The sequence below is a fragment of the Ovis aries genome, chromosome 11, assembly GCF_016772045.2.
Source record: "Ovis aries strain OAR_USU_Benz2616 breed Rambouillet chromosome 11, ARS-UI_Ramb_v3.0, whole genome shotgun sequence".
Classification (NCBI taxonomy): Eukaryota; Metazoa; Chordata; class Mammalia; order Artiodactyla; family Bovidae; genus Ovis; species Ovis aries.
Window position 1 is genome coordinate 61,521,956 of NC_056064.1, and position 20,609 is coordinate 61,542,564.

Consider the following 20,609-nt stretch of genomic DNA (forward strand, 5'->3'; position numbering starts at 1 on the left):
GAGAAGTGAGCACACATATCACTCTGAGGAAAACGAGTGTTTGCTAACATTTGAAATAATTGGCTTTTTGAGCAATAATGGAATATTGTTGGCAAAAATGATTCCCTGCAGGGAACTGGCTGTCCAGCTGAGGTCTGGTCTGAGCTCGATGGGAAGACAAGTTTACTGGGAAGCGCTTGAGAAGGACCCAGCTCTCGGGGTGAGGAAACACAGGCCAGCGTCGCTTTTGAACTTGGAATGAATCTGCCCCGAGGAATGGCAAGGATATATGATGGAAAAAGAACTGGGGGAAAAGGAAAAGTAACGCTTGCTTCTGAGAACGCTGCTGCTTTGTTTCATGAACTACTCTATTTGTTTTGGCTGCAACTGAACTCAAGAATGTTCTCTGCATATTTCACAGTGTAGTTTATAGACATCAAAGGAACACTCTCTCCTTTCATCATTATTTACACATAAAAATAATGCAATTTGTGGTGCGTGTAAGACGTTACTTCTGAAAAACCTCTCGAGTCTAATTTATTAATTGCTTGAGATTTAAAGTTAAACAAGGGTGAGATGCAAATCATATGTTACTCTGAAATATGTTACCACCAAATCTTGGTTTATTAATGAGATGTTGAGCAGCCATATGAATATTTATTTAGGTGGTTAGAGGGCCTCATGGAGAATCCCGGAGCAAGTGACAGGAACATGAAAGCAAAAGGCTTTTGCTTCTCTTGAAAAAAATGGGGGCTGTGTCTTTGGTTTTAATTCCTCTTTCCTCTGTGCTTCCAACATTAAAGCATTCCTGCAGCCCACTAACCGCCCCGACCTCGCTTGCTCCAAATCTCTAGTCCCAGCTGCTGTTTCCGCACACGCCTCCTGCGCACAGCCTTGGAAATGACATTTTGGTCTCTTTTGATGGTGTGATGACATCACGTGAATTTTTTTCCTCATTATATGCTTTTGGAAAATTAATTATAAAAACTAGGCTTATCCTTGTGAATTTACTGAACTGATATGATTCCCTAGAAATTCTGTGTAAAGTTAACTCTCTACATGTTCTATTTCTTTAATGCAACAAATCCCCTAGAAATAACACTGTATACACGTAAAGCAAAATGAGCAAGGTCTGTCTTAAAATTTTCCCATGATTTACAAGGCACATTTAGGAGAATCAGTTATGATAGTACAACTGCTTATTATTCACCGCTTCACTTTTTTTTCCCTAAGAAAGTAAAACTGTTGAAGAATACGTGTACATATAGACGCGTATGTATCGCATTGGCCAGAAAGTGTGTTCTGGGTTTTACATAGCATCTTACAGAAAATTCCGAAGGAGCTTTCTGGCCAGCCCAACATATGCATTCTTTTTCTTTGAAAAGTACACACACACACATACCAATACCATATACACATAAATGTAAAAGCCATTTCCACTTTTCACTGGATATCTGTATCCCAACCTGCAAATGTCAATGTAGGATCACGGGAAACACAGTCACAAGCGTGTATGAGTTATGCCCCCGTCCAGGCGGCCTGTGCTGGAGGCCACCTGCCCCCTTCGCGCATTTTTGAGGCCCATCCAGGCAATTCTAAACGTGCACAGTGTGCGGCATTCTTTCCCGACTGCATGTTGGCAATCGTGCCTCACTTTCAAAGGCAGATCTGCTTCGTTCTTTAATCGATGCCTTCAAACCGTGCTGCTGGAGAAGACACTGGAGAGTCCCTTGGACTGCAAGATCAAACCAGTGCATCCTAAAGGAAATCAACCCTGAATATTCACTGGAAGGACTGATGCTGAAGCTGAAGCTCCAACACTTTGGCCACCTGATGTGAAGAGCTGACTCACTTATAGACCCTGATGCTGGGAAAGACTGGAGGCAAAAGGAGGAGGGGGCGGCAGTGGGTGAGACGGCTGGACGGCATCACCTACTCAATGCACACTCTGGGGGACAGTGGAGGACGGGCGAGCCTGGTGTGCTGCAGTCCATGAAGTCATGGGGCGTAGAACACTTAGCCTCTGAACAACAGCAAAATACCCCATTGCTTTCATATAGTCGCACTTATTTCTCCATATCTTTTTGCTCAAATAAGGCTACAAAGACACAGGAGCTTTGCAAGTGTATCCATGGGATACTCCTGTGAGTGGCACCAGAGGCTCCAGTCGTGTGCGTCAGACGTGGCAGCAGCTTCCGTCACACCGACTCCAGAGGTGGCACTGATCTGAACTTCCAGTGCCGACACACCACTGGGTGCTTTTCCAGGGTCAGCATCCATGCCCATCGGGTGGCAGCCAGGCCCCTCGCAGCTGATTCACAGTTTAAATCAGGGGTGAGAGTCGGACGCTCCTCACACGTTTACTGGACGCTGCTCTTCGTCTGTGAGCCTGCGCCATACCTGGCGCTTCTGCTCCTCCAGCGCGGAGCCTCCTCCTGGTGGTCCCAGAGCTCCCCTTGTGAGGCAGGGAGACCAGTGATCCCGGGCTGCTCTGGCAGAGCTCCTCCTGCCGGCGGAGCTGAGAGCCTTCTGGCAGGGACAGCGGCTGAGGGAGGCTGTCTTACACCATCGTGAGCGGAGAAGGGCTCTGAGTAGGGTCCTCTCGGAGGAGTAAGGAATGCCTTTGAGGACTCCAGTGACACGCTTGAGATCAACGGGGATGAAGGCAAGAGGACAAAGACAAACCCGAAGTGTCCAAGAGGAAACAGCACGGCCGGGGGGTGACCCCGCTGGGCGGGAAGGAGGAGCCGGCTTGGAGATGCTCACTCGAGGCTGCAGTCGCTGAGCGGGTTGCGGCGGTGCATCTCTGGCAGAAGATGGGAGCCGTGGGGCCCGACCAGGATCAGGCGAGGCTTCCGGCGAGCATCTCGACAGAAGTGACGGCCAGAGTCACAGGGGAGACGAGCTCACTGCGCCGGGAGAGGGTCCGCAAAGCCCAGCCCGGACCAGAGGATGCCCACGCGGGGGGTGTGAGCCCAGCAGAGGGGACCCGCCAACCAGGAGCGGCGTGAACTCCCCGACCCCGGTGGGCAGACTGCGGCCAGTGGGCTACGTCGGCACCCAGCCTGTTCTCCTAAATAAAGTTTTATTGGAATACAGCCTCGCCCACTTGTTGACAAACCATCTGAGGCTTGCACAGCACAGCACCAGGAGCCGGGTCACCGGGACGGAGACTGTGTGACCCCAGAACGTCGACTCTCCAGCCCTCTTCGGGGAAGGTTCTCCAAGCGCTGCTCTAGGGGGAAAGCTGTGGGTCAATATGGCCAATGGAACTGGGGGGGGACCAGCGGTGGGAAAACACCACTGGTTCAGACCTCAACAGCTACATCACGCTGGGACTAGAAGAGGGGCCTGGGGGACGCGCGGGAGAGCTGACTCAGTGCCTCAGAGAAAGCAGAGCAGGAGGGTGTCCGGGAGCTCCAAAGCGAATCACGGATGGTAGAGAGCGGTCCATCCACTGTCTGTCCTTCCAGCCCCGTCTTGGGAAGGTGGCAGGTCCTTGCAACCGTGGGGACTGGAGCTGGAAGGCTATGTTATAAAACACAGCAATCACTCAGTCACTTTAGCTGTGGCTGCTTAGGTAATGATGAAATCACATATTTCAGGTCATCATACTGACTTTGAAACAGCTTCGGATTAGTTCAGAGTTATTAAGGATGAGAATGTTTCCAAACAGTTATCTGTTAGTTTTTTTATACGAAAGGAGAAAAGCTGGAGGATGCACCTATGTCCAGCATCTGAGGGAGCAGAGCTGTTCCCAGTCTGGACGGCGCGGTGGTCGCGGGCTCTTCCACGGGGCACAGGCGTCGGCGGAGGACCCCTGCTCCTGCCCGTGTCCGCCCTCCCCAGGCACTCTCACCTTCACTCACCCGACTCTGCTTGGTTCCCTGTTATAACACACAGACCTGGGTCCAGGGGCTAACAATGCTCTTCATAGTGCTTGAAGGTTTTTCCACTGAACAAATGACCTTCGACTTGTCTTTAAGTAGAGCAGAGATCTTCCAGAAAACAGAGCTGGAGGAGAGGCGGAGCTGGGATACTCCTGGGAAGACGGCTCGCCCCCTCTCTGATCACCCATCGCCGTGTCTCATGCCCGCCGCCCAGAGCACCCTTCCCGGGAAAATGGCGCTCCCGCGTGGGGCTACTAGGGCTGGGCGGCAGGCCAATCACCTTGGGTGGGATGGAAAATCCATTTCTCTTCTTGGCATTATTAACTCCAGCTCCAGAGGGCACCAAGACAGTGTGCCCTCCACGCCCTTAGGACGAGCACAGAGGAGACGGGAATTAGCTGGTGAGCAGGTTCCAAGCAGGGCTGTCTGATGCCAGGCTCCGGGACTGCTCCCTGTTTCTCAATGTCCTTGAAACCCTGCAATGAGGTCTGTAATTTTATTCTCTGGGAAGCGGATTCCTGTGAGTTTTCAGCACAGCAAGAATTGCCCAGCCTTATGAAATGCTCTTTCCCCTCCCTCCAGCCCTGCTGGTAACACAGACCAGATTTCTTGACGGACCCCTGGCAGCGACCTTTCCTTGCAACCTCCAGGCAGTGGCCAAGGCAGAGGACCGTCCCAGCTCTAAAATCTCTTTTCTGCGAGTGAAAATTTTACAACACCTCTCTGCGACGTGAAATCTCTGCTTGGACATCTGGCTTCACAGCGAGGCACTTTCAATCCACCAGCTTCAAAGAGAGGACTCGGCCTGGGGGTGCCTGATGCCGGAGGAGAGCTCCCGGTCCTCCTGCAGAACCGCCTCTGCCCACATCCCCCGCCAACCGGTGTGAATTCAGGGGTGGTGCTGACGGACGCTCAGACAGCCGGCTCTGGTGGGCAGCCTGGGGTTTGGAGAACAGAGACGCTGTGTAAACACGCCGAGGGGGTTTGATTAGAATCTGCCTAGGAGGCAAAACACAAACCTGCCAGCGCTAATCCGAGCCGTTTTCGAGTATCTGCTACCACAGCACAAAGCATTCACGAGCTTGCTGCCACCAACAAAATAACTTGAGAATGAAGGGATGTGATTCCTTTCCAGAGCCTTGATTTAAGAGGTAGCATCGGCTGCTAAAGAATCTGCCTGCGATGCAGGAGACTTGGGTTCATCCCTGGGTTGGGAAGGTGCCCTGGAGAAGAGAACGGCTACCCACGCCAGTATTCCGGCCTGTAGAATTCACAGTCCATGGGGTCACAAAGAGTCGGGCACAACTGGGTGACTTTCACTTTTCATCATTAATTTATTCAGTCTATTTCTAGAACTTCCACTGAAACAAACCTGGCAGTAAGCACTTGCGCTCAAGAAACTTAGGGTCTGCTTGGAGACAGAAGGAAGCAGAATCCAGACACGACCTTCTCTTTGCAATCCCCAAATCCTCTCAGGACCACCAACTGTTCTGGAAGGTGCAAGGGAGTTTCTGTCCGTCTGTTCAGGGGGTTTTGTACACGTCATGCTGCACGTGGGTCTGGGTGCCGCGTGTTGCCCCCACCCGTAGATAAAGACAAGCTCCACGTCACCTCCCTAGACGTGCAGATCCTGGGGTGCAGAACATGTCCCACAGCAAGGTTTGGGATGAGGACTTGGGAACAGCATCAGGGTGCAGTGGAAACTTCACTAGAGGAACAAATCTGGCATGAGCTTCTCACCCAGACACGTCACAGAAGATGACATTGAAACCTTAAGGGAAAGGACTCTACATGGAGACCGCATCACCACGGGGAACGCGAAGGTAGAGGGCAGGCTGTCGACAAGGTCGAGAGAAGGGCGATGTCTAGACAAGTGGCTCTCAAAGGTTTTGGTCTCTAGTCCCCTTCACACTTCTAAGAAATTCAGAACCCCAAGGAGGTTTTGTGTATGTGGGTTATATCTATAACATTTACTACGTCAGAAACTAAAATCGCTGTTGTTCAGTTGCTAAATTGTGTCTGACTCTTTGCAACCCCACGGACTGCAGCACACTAGGCTTCCCTGTCCTTTACCATCTCCCAGAGTTTGCTCAAACCCATGTCCATTGAGTCAATGATGCCATCTAACTGTCTCATCCTCTGCCTGTCGCCTCCTCCCCCTCCTGCCCTCAGTCTTTCCCAGCATCAGGGTGTTTTCCAGTGAGCTGGCTCTTCACATCAGTTGGCCAAAGTATAGGAGCTTCAGCTTAAGCATCAGTTTTTCCAATGAATGTTCAGGACTGATCTTCTTTAGGATTGACTGATTTGAGCTCCTTGCTGTCCAAGGGACTCTCAAGTGTCTAGTCCAGCACCAGAGTTCGAAAGCATCAGTTCTTCAGTGCTCAGCCTTCCTTATGGCCTAACTCTCATGTCTGTACATGACTACCTGGAAAGCCACAGTCTATGAACACCAAATTGGGACAACTCAATCCCCAGGATGACAGGCCGCGGCCCCCACGCCCTTTAAGGCAATGTGAACTCAGAGAGCAGTCAGCCCAACCAGCCTGCGAGTGCCCTCTGCTCCAGCTCTCCCGCCCCTTCCCCAGGATCCAGAAAATGCAGAGACTCTACCAGCAAGTGTTATATGGAGGGGAGGTTCACTGCGCTTCAGAGACAGTTGATATGGAATGCTTAGCGTTTAGGGGGATCCTGGTTAAAAGCAGAATTTATCTGTGTTAATCTATTAAGCTTAATGATAAAGACAGACTTCTTCAGGAATCCCCTAGAAAGAGCAAACCACAGACTTGGGAAAGCTCAACCTTGCCTAGTCTTCTCCATGGCAGTTCTATGTGCCAGGTGAGCAATGTCCAAGTTTTCAGGTGAAAATGAAGATAAGGATACTATGTCCATCTCACAGGTCATTTAAACATAAGGGTTAATCAGCAGACTTTTTAAAAACTTTTTTTAAAGATTTTTTTTTTATGGGTCACTTTTAGTCTTTACTGAATTTGTTACAATATTGCTTCTGTTGTTTTTATGGTTTGTTTTTTTTTTTTTTTTTTTTTTTTGCTGGAAGGCATGTGGGATTTTAGTTCCCCAGCTAGGGATTGAACCCTCACACCCTGCGTTGGAAGGTGGATTCCTAACCGCTGGATCGCCAGGGATGTCCTGGAAGACATTCTCAAACATGGAAAAACCCGGGGAAGGCAGCACCGTGAGTCTTGAAGGAACCACTTGCCCATGAAGTCCAGCCCATTTGGAACCACATGAAAGCAAGAAGTTCGGGGGTGGGAGTGTGGAAGGCTGATTATAAAGGGCCTAGTGGGAAGCACCGCGTCCTTTAAAGGCAGTGTGGGTATGAAGTAAGGTTACGGTTAGAGACAAACTCTGAGTGTCGTAAACCCAGACCGCGTGCACCCCAGACAGCAGAAGAGAGGAGGGTACAGGGAGCACGCGTGCTATTAGGATGAGCTCCGTTTTCAGCCAAAACTCAAATTCTGCCCAACGTTGACCAGTTCTCCCTGTTTCACCCTAGATTCACCCATCTGCCGAATTTACGTAAGGTCAACTTGAGGTTTTTCTAAGCCTAACATAAACACAGAATCTAGAGGGTTAGCTCAGCTCACCAGTCCATCTGGTTCTCCTTTTTCCCGGCAACAGTCAGGCACGTGCAGCGACCTCACCTGGCTGCTGAGGCGGTTGGCTACTTCTGGGTGATGAGCTCTGCGGCGACTCCAGGTATTTTTCCCTTTCCCCACTACACTTGGAATTATTCGTGAGCACATGCCATTACCCATTTTTACAAGAACAATAGATTTTCTTAAAACAAAACGGAAGAGGCCATGAACGGTCCTGGGCACTGCAGCCCAGCCCAGCTTCCGGGAGAAGTACGCTGACCAGGGTGCACCGCCCGCCGCCCGCTGAGCAGAGCCCTCCGCCCGCCCCTGCACACATTTCCGACACGAAGATCTGTGCGTGCAAAACCCCCAGGTTCTGGGGCGACTTGTTACACAGCAGCGACGGATCTGTTCAGAGGCTTGACTCCGAAGGTGAGGATGAACTGAAGCAGTGAACAGTGACGACTTTTGCTCTCGAGATGGGGTGTACTTCAGCGTAAAGGATCTGCTTGCGTGGCCGTGTTTCTAGAACTCTCTCTACGCCCAGGAGTTCCCCTCCATAGCACGTTCCTCTCCTTGTCTCCTAGACAGCAAGGCTCGTGCCCGCTGCTGTGGGTCTCAGCTGCAGGACTCCCTGACGTTCATCTCTGGACTCCTTCAGGCTAAGGCGTTTTCTTTTCTAGCAAACAATTTTTACTGTCTCATGTTGTAAAAGTGTTGTTAGAACTAAAGTATGGGGGGAGACACTTGTATGCTGCTGCTGCTGCTGCTAAGTTGCTTCAGTCGTGTCCGACTCTGTGCGACCCCTGAGACGTCAGCCCACCAGGCTCCCCCGTCCCCGGGATTCTCCAGGCAAGAACACTGGAGTGGGTTGCCATTTCCCTTCTCCAATGCATGAAAATGAAAAGTGAAAGGGAAGTCACTCAGTCGTGTCCAACTTTTCGAGATCCCATGGACTATAGCCTAGCAGGCTCCTCCATCCATGGGATTTTCCAGGCAAGCGTACTGGAGTGGGGTGCCATTGCCTTCTCCAGCACTTGTATACCTGTGGCCAGTTCATGTTGAGGTATGGCAAAAACCATCACAGTATTGTAAAGTAATTATTCTCCAATTAAAATAAATCAGTTAACTAAAAAAAGAACTGAAGTATAGAGCTAAGAGAGGAAAATTACCACAAATTCCACCACTAAGAGTGTCCACCAGCAAATGCTGACACATAATCCCAGCCTTTCTTCTCTTTATATATACTTTTGTGGGGGGAGGCGGCAACGATGACCTCTTACGTACTTAATGTTGTGTAAATTGCGTTTTTATTGAAAACTATCCTGTGACCATCTTTAAGAGCCTCAAGTACCCTTCTCCAGCACCGTTTTCCACGCTGCTCAGTTTTCAGCTGACGTGCTAGGGTGGAAAGTGCAGCCCAGAAAGGACACGGGAATGCTGGTGCTGCGGCGGCCTCTCCCGGAGCCGGAGCTCCATGATAGGCGTGCGGGCGTGAGGAGGAGCATCCTGCGGGCTAAAGCTCCAGGCGCGTCTTCACCTGCCGCGTGGGGCGGACCGGAAGCAGCATGCCTCCGGGTGACTGAATAGTGAGGGGTACTCTGCACTGCTCTCCAGACTGGCGGCCCTGTGAGCAGGTTTTTCGGCCTACTCCACACCTCCGTTTTCCCCTAGAGACTCACTGTGACAAAAGGCCCGTGTACCCACGGGAACCCCCCGATGGCCTGCTCGGCCTGCCACCGGGTCCACCGCCCACCCCATCCTCCAGCCCGGAAGGTGGGCAGAGGCACACTTCACGGGCAGCACGCACAGCACTCACAGCACTGCTGACAACTGGCATTTAAATACATCAGTATCTAGCGCTGCACACAGTAGGTCCTCGTCAGCTTACTTGAATGTATGTGCAGACAAGTGTGCGCGGTCTCAGGAACCTGTTCGGTGACTGCATCTCTCTCTGAGTATCGAACTCCATTCGTGTATCTGCGTCTACAAAACAACCCCGACTAGAGTGCCAAGGGGAGCAACTGCTGCAAAAGCGCTGCCCGCCTTCAGGCAGCCAGGAGACGAGAGCAAGGGCGCCCGAGCTCGCCGACGCACCCGGGCACTGGCTCGCTGTCACAGGCAGTGTGGACACGGGGCTTCTGAGCGCGGTAAAATCGCTGAGGCTCTCGCGCCAGAAGACACTGAACCTGTCCTCGGTGGTCACGCCACCCCAGAGCCTTGACTCTTCCATCTGTACGATGGGACACTGGAAATGCCTTCCTCAACAAGACTACTTGTAAGACTTAGATGAGACAGTGGAACGTGGGATGAAAGGAGATGTCTGGCAGAAAGCCTGGCACACGGTACTTGTTGGTGAAATACTAGCCATCATTCTTATTTTTTGGTGACATAGCCTAAAAAAACCAAGCAGGGCAACAAGCGTTAACACATTAACACTGATATAGGTCAGTAAAGAGAAAGCTGTGCTCCCCAACCATAGCATAGATGAATGAGTCAAAGCTCAGACACGCCTTCTCCCCATTGTAGCTTTAACTGTCTTCAGGTGCCCAAGTTCTGGTCGTCACGTATTACAAACACAGGTATATGCATGTGTATGTATGCCAGACCTGCGTGCTGAGTCATATCTGTCTCGTTGAGACCCTCTGGGCTGTAGCCTGCCAGGCTCCTCTGTCCAGGGGTTTTCCAGGCAAGAATATTGGAGTGAGTTGCCATTTCCTTCTCCAGGGAATCTTCCCAACCCAGGGATCGGGCCTGCGTCTACCGTGTCTCCTGCGTTGCAGGCAGAGTCTTTACCCACCGAGCCATCAGGGAGCCCCGTGCGTGTGTGTCGATGTCTGTCTGTCATCACTTAGCTTCAGCTTCAGTCTTTATGATTTGACGGTTGGCTGGAAATTAGGGTCAGGTTTTTCCGTTTTAACAGGTAAACGGATTACAACTGCAAAAATAAAACTAGGCATATATGAATTCTGTTTCTTTCAAGATTTTTTTAATCTTTAAGAAACAATACTAGAAATTATGTTGTTATGGGGTAAATTGATGTTTTCCATTTTTCATATGTTGGGATCCAATTATTTATTTAAAATTTAGCAATTACCTACAATGCAGTATTTGGATTTCAAGTGGAAAAGAAATTCACTTAAAATGAAATCTTTATATAGAAAAAGAGTTGAAAGAAAGTAGTCAACTTAGTTCATACAAAGCAAAAGAGTTCTACAGACCAATGTGGGCTTTTTCCTACATTTAGAAATGAAAATTCAAAGATTAAAAATAAAAATTATCAGAATATGAAAAAAGAAACATCTTTTTGTGTCTCATCACATGTAGAGGGGAAAGAAACGCTCACAGATGGAAAAATACAGGGAAAATCTCATGAATGAGGAAATAGGTCCTCACCCCCGGTCAGGAGGCAGGGTGTACTGGCCTGGAAGGTTTTGTCCACATCTCAAGGTTTTTCCCTCTACTCGCTGCTGTCCAGCGTAAAGGGTATACATGGAAAAGCAAGCGACGCGGACACTGACTTTCCCCCAATCACGAGGATGGCCGACAACAGGCTAGAAGAGAGAAAGACGGAGGGCCTGGGCAGAAGAGGCGTGAGGAAGCCCACACGCTCCTTTCCGTTTTCTGTGCTTTGTACTGATACGATTACCCTACATGTGCTCAGCACTGCTGTAACAAAATCAAATGGCCGAAAACTAATCTTTTGCCGGGAATTCTCTAATACACACTTTGCTCTCTCTAAATGTTACTTATAAAGGCTCCAGACGCTCATCCTCACACTAAACCCCGAATGACGCAGACGCTTCGTCCACGTTCTCCGCGGCTAAGTCAGGACCGGCCCAGGGGCTCACCGGCCGTCGGAGGCGGGGCCGCCACAGAGCGGGTGTCGGGGCCTCAGACCCCTGCAGCCTCGGGGACGTGGTGCACAGGGCGGGTAAACGGGGGCTGCCTGTGCGTTCACCTGCCAGCGGTGCCAACGCGCTCGCTCTGGCCAGAGGCGGCTCCGCGGGGCCTGGGTGGGGCATGGGGCGGCTGCGAGCGCGCTGGGCTTGCGGCGGCCTGTCCCCGCAGGCACGTGGCCTCGCAGGGCCGGCCTCATCAGAGCCCAGCGCACGCGAGGCCGGGGGGCGCGCCGGACACTGGCGCCTGTGGCCGCCTCGCCCGCCGGCAGCCACGCGAAAGCGCCTTACCTGGACGGCTCGCTCGTTCTCTCTGATCAGCTGCTGCTTCTCGTCTTCAAACTTGCGCGCGACGTCCTGGAGCCGCCGCTCGGCCGCGAGCTGCTGCCGGCTGCTGTCCTCCCGCAGCGAGGAGACGGTGCCCTGCAGCTCGGCGATCACCTGCAAGGAGAGCGCGCGCTGCGACCCGAGCCTCGGACACGGCCCGCCTCGTGCACCCAGCCCCCGGGCGCGCTCGCAGCCGGCGCCCCGCGCACCAGCGCATGAGGCTCCACACGGGAAAGCTGTGAATGGTGAGCAACTGCTGAACCAAACACGCCTGGAAGCCGTTCCCACTATAACATTCCACAGTATTTACTCATCAGGGGAAAGAACATCTGTGATCCCGAAAATATGGAATGTGTCAGGATTTATTTTACTGAAAAACATTCTTGCTGGAGTGGGGGGGGGGGGAAAGCTATTTTGCCTTTCACAGTACTCTGAACCCTAATGACCAAAAATCATCAAAGGGTCCTTCCTTCATAGCCACCCACTTCCGCACAGCAGTTTCTGAGTGTGCGCTCACGCTGGCTGGCGTACTGTGCTAAGCACCTCCGTTCCCGTGGGTACTACTGTGCGGCCAGCACTGTCATCGTCTTCCATGGAGGGAGAAACAGAGGCAGAGAAAGCCCAGCGGCGGGCAGGACACGGGCAGAGTCCCGACCGCCCCCCCGGGGGGCTGCTGTGCTAGGCGCTTCCTCTGGCAGCTCCTGCCCTCTCTTCCTTTTAAACAAGGTTTTGGGATTGAAGAGGAGGTTGTCCTGGTAGCGCCCCCAACAGGCTTCTTTCTTCCTGACTCACACAGACCGCTGTGGCTTCTCTGCATTCGAGGACTGGCTCTCTTGCGTCACTGGGTCCCCCTCCGTGGCCTCAGATAACCGGGTGAGGGCCCTTTCCCTTTAATAGGTTTACTGGAAGCATTACTCTTCTTTGGGTTTGGATGTCTCCATTTCCTTTAAAATTCAACAGCAATTCAACAAACTTCCTTTCAGAAGCAGGAAACGGTTTTCCCTTCTAATGAAAGAAGAAACAACTTTCATCGTGGGTTAGGTCCTTATACTTTTGGGTCTGCTGGAGAAGGGCTGGTTGGTGAGAAACACTGGGCCACTTAGTTCTGTGTTTTCTTTGAAGCTCAGTTTTTCAACTGTGTTTTAATAGCAAAACTAGAGCACAGTGTCGTGAGGCAGTGAGCAGAAACTGTCTGGAGTCTTCCAGAAGCCAGGCCCTGTAGAAACATTAGTTGTTACGACGGACATGGACTTCCCAGGTGGCGCTAGTGGTAAAGATCCCGCCTGCCAAAGCGGGAGGCACAAGAGATGCGGGTTCAGTCCCCGGGTTGGGAAGATCCCCTGGAGAAGAGCATGGCAATCCACTCCAGTATTCTTGCCTGGACAGAGAAGCCTGGTGGGCTACAATCCACAGGGTTGAAGGGTCGGACACGACTGAATGAGCACACACAGACAAAAACAGAACATTTACCCCCAAAAGGACCATTTACGCTTTGAGAAGTGCACAAGCTCACGGTGACTAAGTCCAACACTTAGAATTTGAAAATAATCAAACAGAAGACCAGTGTGAAATAAAGGACAAAACATATTAGTTTTTAAAGTGCAAACTGGAACCTTCTGCAAGGAGCGGAGGGATTCATTTACTGAGAATGAAGATGTTTTCATCTGTTTTTTGAATTCTGATTAAATGTTTCCAAGTTGGCATCAATTCAGTTCATTCTCATAGCACTTCTACGAAACGGGGAAGGTTAAATTCTTAGAGTAAACGTCAAAAACTGAGGCACAGAATGATCAGCTCGCAGTCACAGAGCCAGAGGGGCCAGAGATAAGGAGCAGCCAGATTTCCTTGGCCCAACATGAAACCCGAGATGGATATTTCATAAGAACTTGGGGCCAAATAATGAAAGCAACTATTTCAATGACTATTGCAGTGTTTCAAGCGGAGTAAACTGAAGCGCGGCAGAAGTGACGAGTTGAGTTCTGTAGTGTGTTCACTGTGTGTGTGTTTATTTCTGCGCAATTTCGTTATGCGTTGATTTGTACATCCCTCACCATGATTACACGATGCATTGTTAAAGCACAAAGTAATTTCGTGTCTTTACAAATTACTAAGATTTAGATTCGCTTCTAACTGACCAAGACTGAAGATTAAAAAAAAAAAATTGGGAGCTCTTCAAATGACCACAAGGACATGAGATATGGGTTCCTTCCTTTCAGAAGATTTATGACATGCATTCATCAAAAAGAAGTCCCTGCATGTTTTGGAAGGAACAACGGGTGAAGGGCAGGATGTTCTGAAGGGAACACGCTTGCTTTTGTTAGAAAATGAAACCTTACATTCTTTGCGGGAATAATGAGATGCCTCTGGGAGAAATAATGAAATTATCTTTGGAAAGTTGCATTTTAAAACTTATGATGATGATACAGGAAGAGCTTCAAAACACCTTAGGTAAAATGCCTCACAATGAAATTGTTTGAGAGGCTGACAGATGTGATGGATTTAGAGGCGACTGAAATGCGGGTAACTTCAGAAGCAGTTTTGGGTTTACTGTGAGATTGAGAAGTAATCACGCTAACTAGATTAAGCAGGTCTTGGCTGCAGCCCTCGCCTGTGAGACAGACTATCTTCTCTTCGGTGCACGTTACTGGCCCTTGATAGATACTGAAGTCGTGGAACTATGATCCACAATTATACTGTGATTATAATAGAATCAATGATATAAGATCTCAGTGATTACATTGAGATAATCTAGTCTTTTCACAGGGTTTCATGGGGCTTTCCAGGAGGCTCAGTGGTAAAGAATCCACCTGCTGAAGCAGGACACACAGGTTTGATTCTTGGGTCGGGACGATCCCCTGGAGGAGGAAATGGCAACCCATTCCAGGATTCTTGCCTGGAAAATTCCATGGACAGAGGAGCCTGGAGAGCTATGGGGTCTCCAGCATATAGGGGACCCCCTATAGTCTGTGGGGTCATAAAGAGTTGGACACAACTGAGCTCGCACACACAGTCTTTTCATAGAATAATAATTCAAAAAGTTTCTCAGGAAAACAAAAACTGACACACACAATCATAATCAAACCCTACTGGTTTTGATTTAATCATATTAAAAGTCATAGAACAAAATGCCACAACTCAACTAAACGTCTACCCCGTGTTAGCTTTAGAGGAAGTGGATTAGAACATTTCCACGTGGATATTGAAAATTAGTATATGGGGAAGCAAAAGGAAAGTTATATGGAGCTAATGCTGGGAACAACGTAACCACTGAAAGCTATGATAGTTCATTATTCCTGCCAAGCAACGTCTACTCTGCATAAATGTCAGTGATCTTACTAGGTCTCAAAAGTAACAGGGTTCTAAACAGAGGGTAGGCTTTCATTTTTAACTCTTGTTTTTCAGATCATAGTATAGTCAAGATTTTCATAAAACTCTTCTTTAAAGTACAATGTACTTGGCAGGGTTTGGCAAACACTGAAGAAAGATCCTAGGAGTAAGCAGGAGGGGCTGCGTGTGCCCTCTGGGCACAGGCAGGGGGCTGTGCCTGCGCTCCGCTCTGCACCAGCGGGGGCACGGGGGGCCGTGGGTGGGCTCCGCCAGCACTTCTCCACACTGTCCACATTCCTATAAGACGGCAAGACTTCTCTTTGAAAAATGGCCACCAGGTAAGTCTGTTGAGGGGGGAAGAGCACGTGAAGGGCGGAGAGGCAAGGCCAGTATGTGATATTAGGATAAAAAAGAACAAACACGCGGTTCTGATGGAAACTGTGTCTGGCAATGTGCCCAGGGAGGGTGCCAGCGTCACCAGCGGGGGGACGTCCTGGGGGAGGGGAGTCGGGCGGCACCGTCCCGGGTCCCCAAGGGCGCAGGGGCCATGAACCACGAGGTCCTACAGCTTGATAAAATCTTAAGGATGAAGTAAGTTCCTTCAAAGGAGGAAAATATTTAAAATATTTTCCAAATTTAACCTGATGCTCCCCTAGGTACCATGCATTCATTACTAATGCGTTCCTCTTGCTACTTTTTTTTTTTTTTTTTTTGAGAGAAGGATTTTTAAAAATCTGATAAACAGTTAAGCAGCTTTGCTTTTGGCACTCCCCTCAGCTGAGATACGAGTTAGAGATTCCAGCAAACTATCTCGGGAAAACAGTGAAAGTCAGCCTGCAGTTCCGTCTCATAATGTTTATTTTTAAATCATCTGCTTCTTTGAACTGACTGGGTTGTACGCCAGTGCTTCTCAAATGCCAGTTCACAGATGAACACATACACGCGTGCTCATGTGCACATCAAGCTTCACACTGTGGTGGGCAAACAAAACGCTCGTCCTGTCGGCCCATCCCGCCTCTCACGAGAAGGTCGGGCCAGGGGGTGGGGACCCTCTATCCGGGGGTCGCCCTGCCCTTCACTCACGGATGTGACGGTGGTCACAGCTGATTTCTGCTCCCTGCCTCCTGCTCGTCCCTACTGGGGGAAATGGTCAGCACCCCACTGCCTCTCCAGATTTTGGAGGGAGGTTTAATCAATTCTTGAGCACCCCAAAATAAATTTAAAATAACCAATTTCTTGCTCCTTCCATTCTTTTCCATCCTCCGCCCCCTCCTCTCCTGTCTCTCGAGCTCTGGTGAGAACTCACAGCGTGAAGGCCTTCGCTGGGTTCCAGGCCCTCCCTGCGCCGAGTGGCTCTGAGGTCACCGCTGCCCCTGTTTCACAAGTGATTGCAGGGAACTCCAGAGGCGGCAGGTAACGGGCTCCCGGTCACCCAAGTGGTGGGGCAGGTGTGTTCAGAAGGCTCAGGCGCGCTTCCACACCATGCAGGTTCCATCTGTTTTACCGAGGACTAGTCAGGCTCCTTCCCACCTTTCCTGAGATAAACGTCAGCACCCTGCTCATCCTGGCATTTCCATTAGCGGTCTCCCTTCTCACTCTCAGCTGCTTCCTGCCTCCCCATTTAGCATAAAGCACCACAAGCAGGATGTGAGGGGATGCCAGCTGGGGTATTTTCATGTTCTAGTTTAGCTCTTGGAGTAATAAGATTTCTTTTGATTAGAAGAACCTTTCTCATTGGATTAAAAAGAACATTTCCTTCTTGGGAGAAGGGCAATCAAGAATTGCCTTCAGCTTTCTCATAAACACATCAGTCTTCACTTAGACAAAGACTTCTTGCTTTCCCGATAGGATGGGGACTATACGTCACATTTTACCAATAACTGTAGAACCTAAGAAATTTCATAGTTATTCAGCAGAGTTTTGCCATATTAGAAACATGAGGGTTGGGTCAGACGGGTGGCTTCAGGTTGAGAGTTTCCATTCCAGCTGGAGGACAGGCTGGCTCTGGGCTTAGTCACGTGCTGACCTGTGTGGCCTCCCCTCTCTGAGTCTCTGTTTTCTCAAATGAAAAGTGGGGCCAGGAATAGTTTCTAACCCGAGTTCCTGGGGACGAGGACTGAATGCGCCACTGTGATTGCTGCTGCTGTCCTCCAGCTGAACAGTCGTGTCCGACTCTTAGCGACCCCTTGGACCCTAGCCCGCCAGGCTCCTCTGTCCATGGGATTTCCCAGGAAAGAATCCTGGAGGGGGCCGCCATTCCTCCTCCAGTCAATATGCTCAGAGACCCATAAATTCCTTCATTTTATTATCGCTTTGCTGTGGTGTTGCCAGTAACACCACTGTTTGGTGACCTGCAGAAAGGCACAGACATTTCAGCTGACTGCCACATCTCACTGTTCAGTTTGGTTCAGTCGCTCAGTCGTGTCCGACTCTGCGACCCCATGAATTGCAGCATGCCAGGCCTCCCTGTTCATCACCATCTCCTGGAGTTCACTCAGACTCACGTCCATCGAGTCCGTGATGCCATCCAGCCATCTCATCCTCGGTCGTCCCTTTCTTCTCCTGCCCCCAATCCCTCCCAGCATCAGTTGACTCTTTTCCAATGAGTCAACTCTTTGCATGAGGTGACCAAAGTACTGGAGCTTCAGCTTTAGCATCATTCCTTCCAAAGAAATCCCTGGGTTGATCTCCTTCAGAATGGACTGGTTGGATCTCCTTGCAGTCCAAGGGACTCTCAAGAGTCTTCTCCAACACCACAGTTCAAAAGCATCAATTCTTTGGCGCTCAGCCTTCTTCACAGTCCAACTCTCACATCCATACATGACCACAGGAAAAACCATAGCCTTGACTAGACGGACCTTAGTCGGCAAAGTAATGTCTCTGCTTCTTAATATACTATCTAGGTTGGTCATAACTTTTCTTCCAAGGACTAAGCGTCTTTTCATTTCATGGCTGCAGTCACCATTTGCAGTGATTCTGGAGCCCCAAAAAACAAAGTCTGACACCGTTTCCACTGCTTTCCCATCTATTTCCCATGAAGTGATGGGACCGGATGCCATGATCTTCGTTTTCTGAATGTTGAGCTTTAGGCCAACTTTTTCACTCTCCTCTTTCACTTTCATCAAGAGGCTCCTCAGCTCCTCTTCACTTTCTGCCATAAGGGTAGTGTCATCTGCATATCTGAGGTGATTGATATTTCTCCTGGCAATCTTGATTCCAGCTTGTGCTTCTTCCAGCCCAGCGTTTCTCATGATGTACTCTGCATTTAAGTTAAATAAGCAGGGTGACAATATACAGCCTTGACGCACTCCTTTTCCTATTTGGAACCAGTCTGTTGTTCCATGTCCAGTTCTAACTGTTGCTTCCTGGCCTGCATACAGATTTCTCAAGAGGCAGGTCAGGTGGTCTGGTATTCCCATCTCTTTCAGAATTTTCCACAGTTTATTGTGATCCACACAGTCAACGGCTTTGGCATAGTCAATAAAACAGAAATAGATGTTCTTCTGGAACTCTCTTGCTTTTCCATGATCCAGCGGATGTTGGCAATTTGGTCTCTGGTTCCTCTGCCTTTTCTGAAACCAGCTTGAATGTCAGGGAGCTCACGGTTCACATATTGCTGAAGCCTGGCTTGGAGAATTCTGAGCATTTCTTTACTAGCATGTGAGACGAGTGCAACTGTGCGGCAGTTTGAGCATCTCACTGTACTCACGGCGAAAATACTAAGGAAAGCTGATTTTAAAAATCATTAGATATGAAGTCTACAAAATGAAATGGCTTAATCTCACCATCGGTAACATGAAAATCAGCATTTGTTTATTCCAGAATGACTCACACAGCTAAGGAATGCTTGGGATCCCCTGGGTGACACCAAAGGAGATCTTCATAACGACTTGGGCAGAAAACCTTCCACTCCAGCTTCTGCAACAGCGGCACAGCCAGCACAGCCACCGGGGCGTGGGCTGGCAAAGTTTCCTTCCCCCAAAAGGAGTCAACAGTGGAGCTGCTAATTTAACTCGGAATACTTGCCATTTTGAATCTTGTTGTTAAGCAGCCTTTTGCTGTTGCTGTTCAGCCATTCAGTTGTGTCTGACTCTTCGCAACCTCGTGGACTGAAGCACAGAAGGCCTCCTGGTCCCTCACCAGGAGGGACCAAACTGTCCAAATCCATGTCCATTGAGGGGCTTTCCTGGTGGCTCAGACAGTAAAGAATCTGCCTGCAATGTGGGAGACCTGGGTTCCATCCTGGGGTTGGGAAGATCTCCTGGAGGAGGGCATGGCAACCCACTCCAGTATTCTTGCCTGGAGAATCCCATGGACAGAGGGGGCCTGGTGGGCTGCAGTCCATGGGGTCGCCAAGAACTGGACACAACTGAGTGACAAGAACAGCAAGTGTCCACTGAGTCAGTGATGCCATCCAGCCGTCTCATCCTCTGACACCCCCTTCTCTTTCTGCCCTCAGTCTTTCCCAGCATCAGGGTCTTTTCCAGTGAGTCAGCTCTTCACTTCAAAAGACCGAAATATTAGAGTGTCAGCATCAGTCCTTCAATCAGTCTCCAGGACTGGCTTCCTTTAGGGCTTACTGGTTGGATCTCCATGCTGTCCAAGGGACTCTCAAGGGTCTTCTCCGGTGCTGCAGTTTGAAATCAGCATTTAGGTGAAGAAACATGGAACGCTGCGGGAGAGCTGGACGGCATCACAAGCACTTCCATCGCAAGTGCAGGCGCGTATCTCCTGCCCTTGTGACACGTGGTTTGGCCTGGGCTTGTCCAAGTGCACAGGCTGGTTTTACAACATCTGAGCACACGTGTGCCGTGACTTGGCTGTGTGTGTTGGTTCAAATGGTTCGATTTGCCTGATTTTTAAAAACTGAGACTGAAATATTAAAACCCTGCTTTATTTATACACACACTTATCAAAATATGGTGCTCATCCATAAAAAGACTGCAAAGAAGTGCGCTGAGCTCTAAAGTACAAACCCCTTTATGCTGAGGTTTCTTTCTCGTTTGCTTTGGTTTTGCTCTGCTTTGTTTAACGTTCTTACCTGAGAAGACTTGGCCAGCTTCTGGGTGTATTCCTTCTCAATCTGCTTCAGCCTGCTGTTGGCCTGAAAAACACACGGACAGGAGCACACACACACACAGTGACCTGTCAGCGTGGCGTCTCTGCACACGCCCGTCACCAGGCGCTGGGCCGGCCGCCAGCCGCAACGCCCTTCTGGGGCGGCCAGAAAACCACAGGCCTTGCCTTTGATCTAACGCCAACTATTCATCACTTAAAAAGCAAAAGAGAAAAAAAAGCTCTCTCCTGCCAATTATTAGGCAAACACAGACTTCTGTGGAAAGAGAAAGGGAGGAGAGACAGAAATAGACCCAGCACAAGCGTGCCGGCTCAGAGGTGCAGGGGCAGAGACAGGAAAGAGGGAAGAGATCAGGGGAGAGGGGTGGTGAGGAGGAGGGGGGCAAAAGTGATGCCCTTTCCCTTAGTTTAGAGATAAAAGAACTGATGCTCCTGACCGAGGCGGAGGGGAGGCTCAGAGGCACTGAGCTGAGATCTGAGCCCCTGCCCTGCCCTCCTTTCCTGGAGTGACAAGT

The 20,609-nt window shown here is 50.0% G+C and overlaps 1 protein-coding gene across 19 annotated transcripts in view; it reads right to left on the reverse strand.

The window, feature by feature from the left end:
* Positions 1-20,609, reverse strand: part of CEP112 (centrosomal protein 112) — a 313,262-nt gene that overhangs the window by 49,922 nt on the left and 242,731 nt on the right. For 13 of the 19 annotated variants that reach the window (XM_027973978.3, XM_027973977.3, XM_060395895.1 and 10 more), the window contains 2 exons: positions 20,060-20,122; positions 11,656-11,805 (listed from right to left, as the gene is read on the reverse strand). The exons of 2 other annotated variants lie outside the window; for them this stretch is intronic. In XM_027973978.3, coding sequence (XP_027829779.1) covers positions 11,656-11,805; positions 20,060-20,122 — 213 coding nt within the window. Of the gene's footprint in view, positions 1-6,879; positions 11,020-11,655; positions 11,806-20,059; positions 20,123-20,609 lie in introns of those variants that run through there. 4 more of the 19 variants (XM_042256538.2, XM_027973980.3, XM_042256534.2 and 1 more) reach the window with 3 other exon arrangements.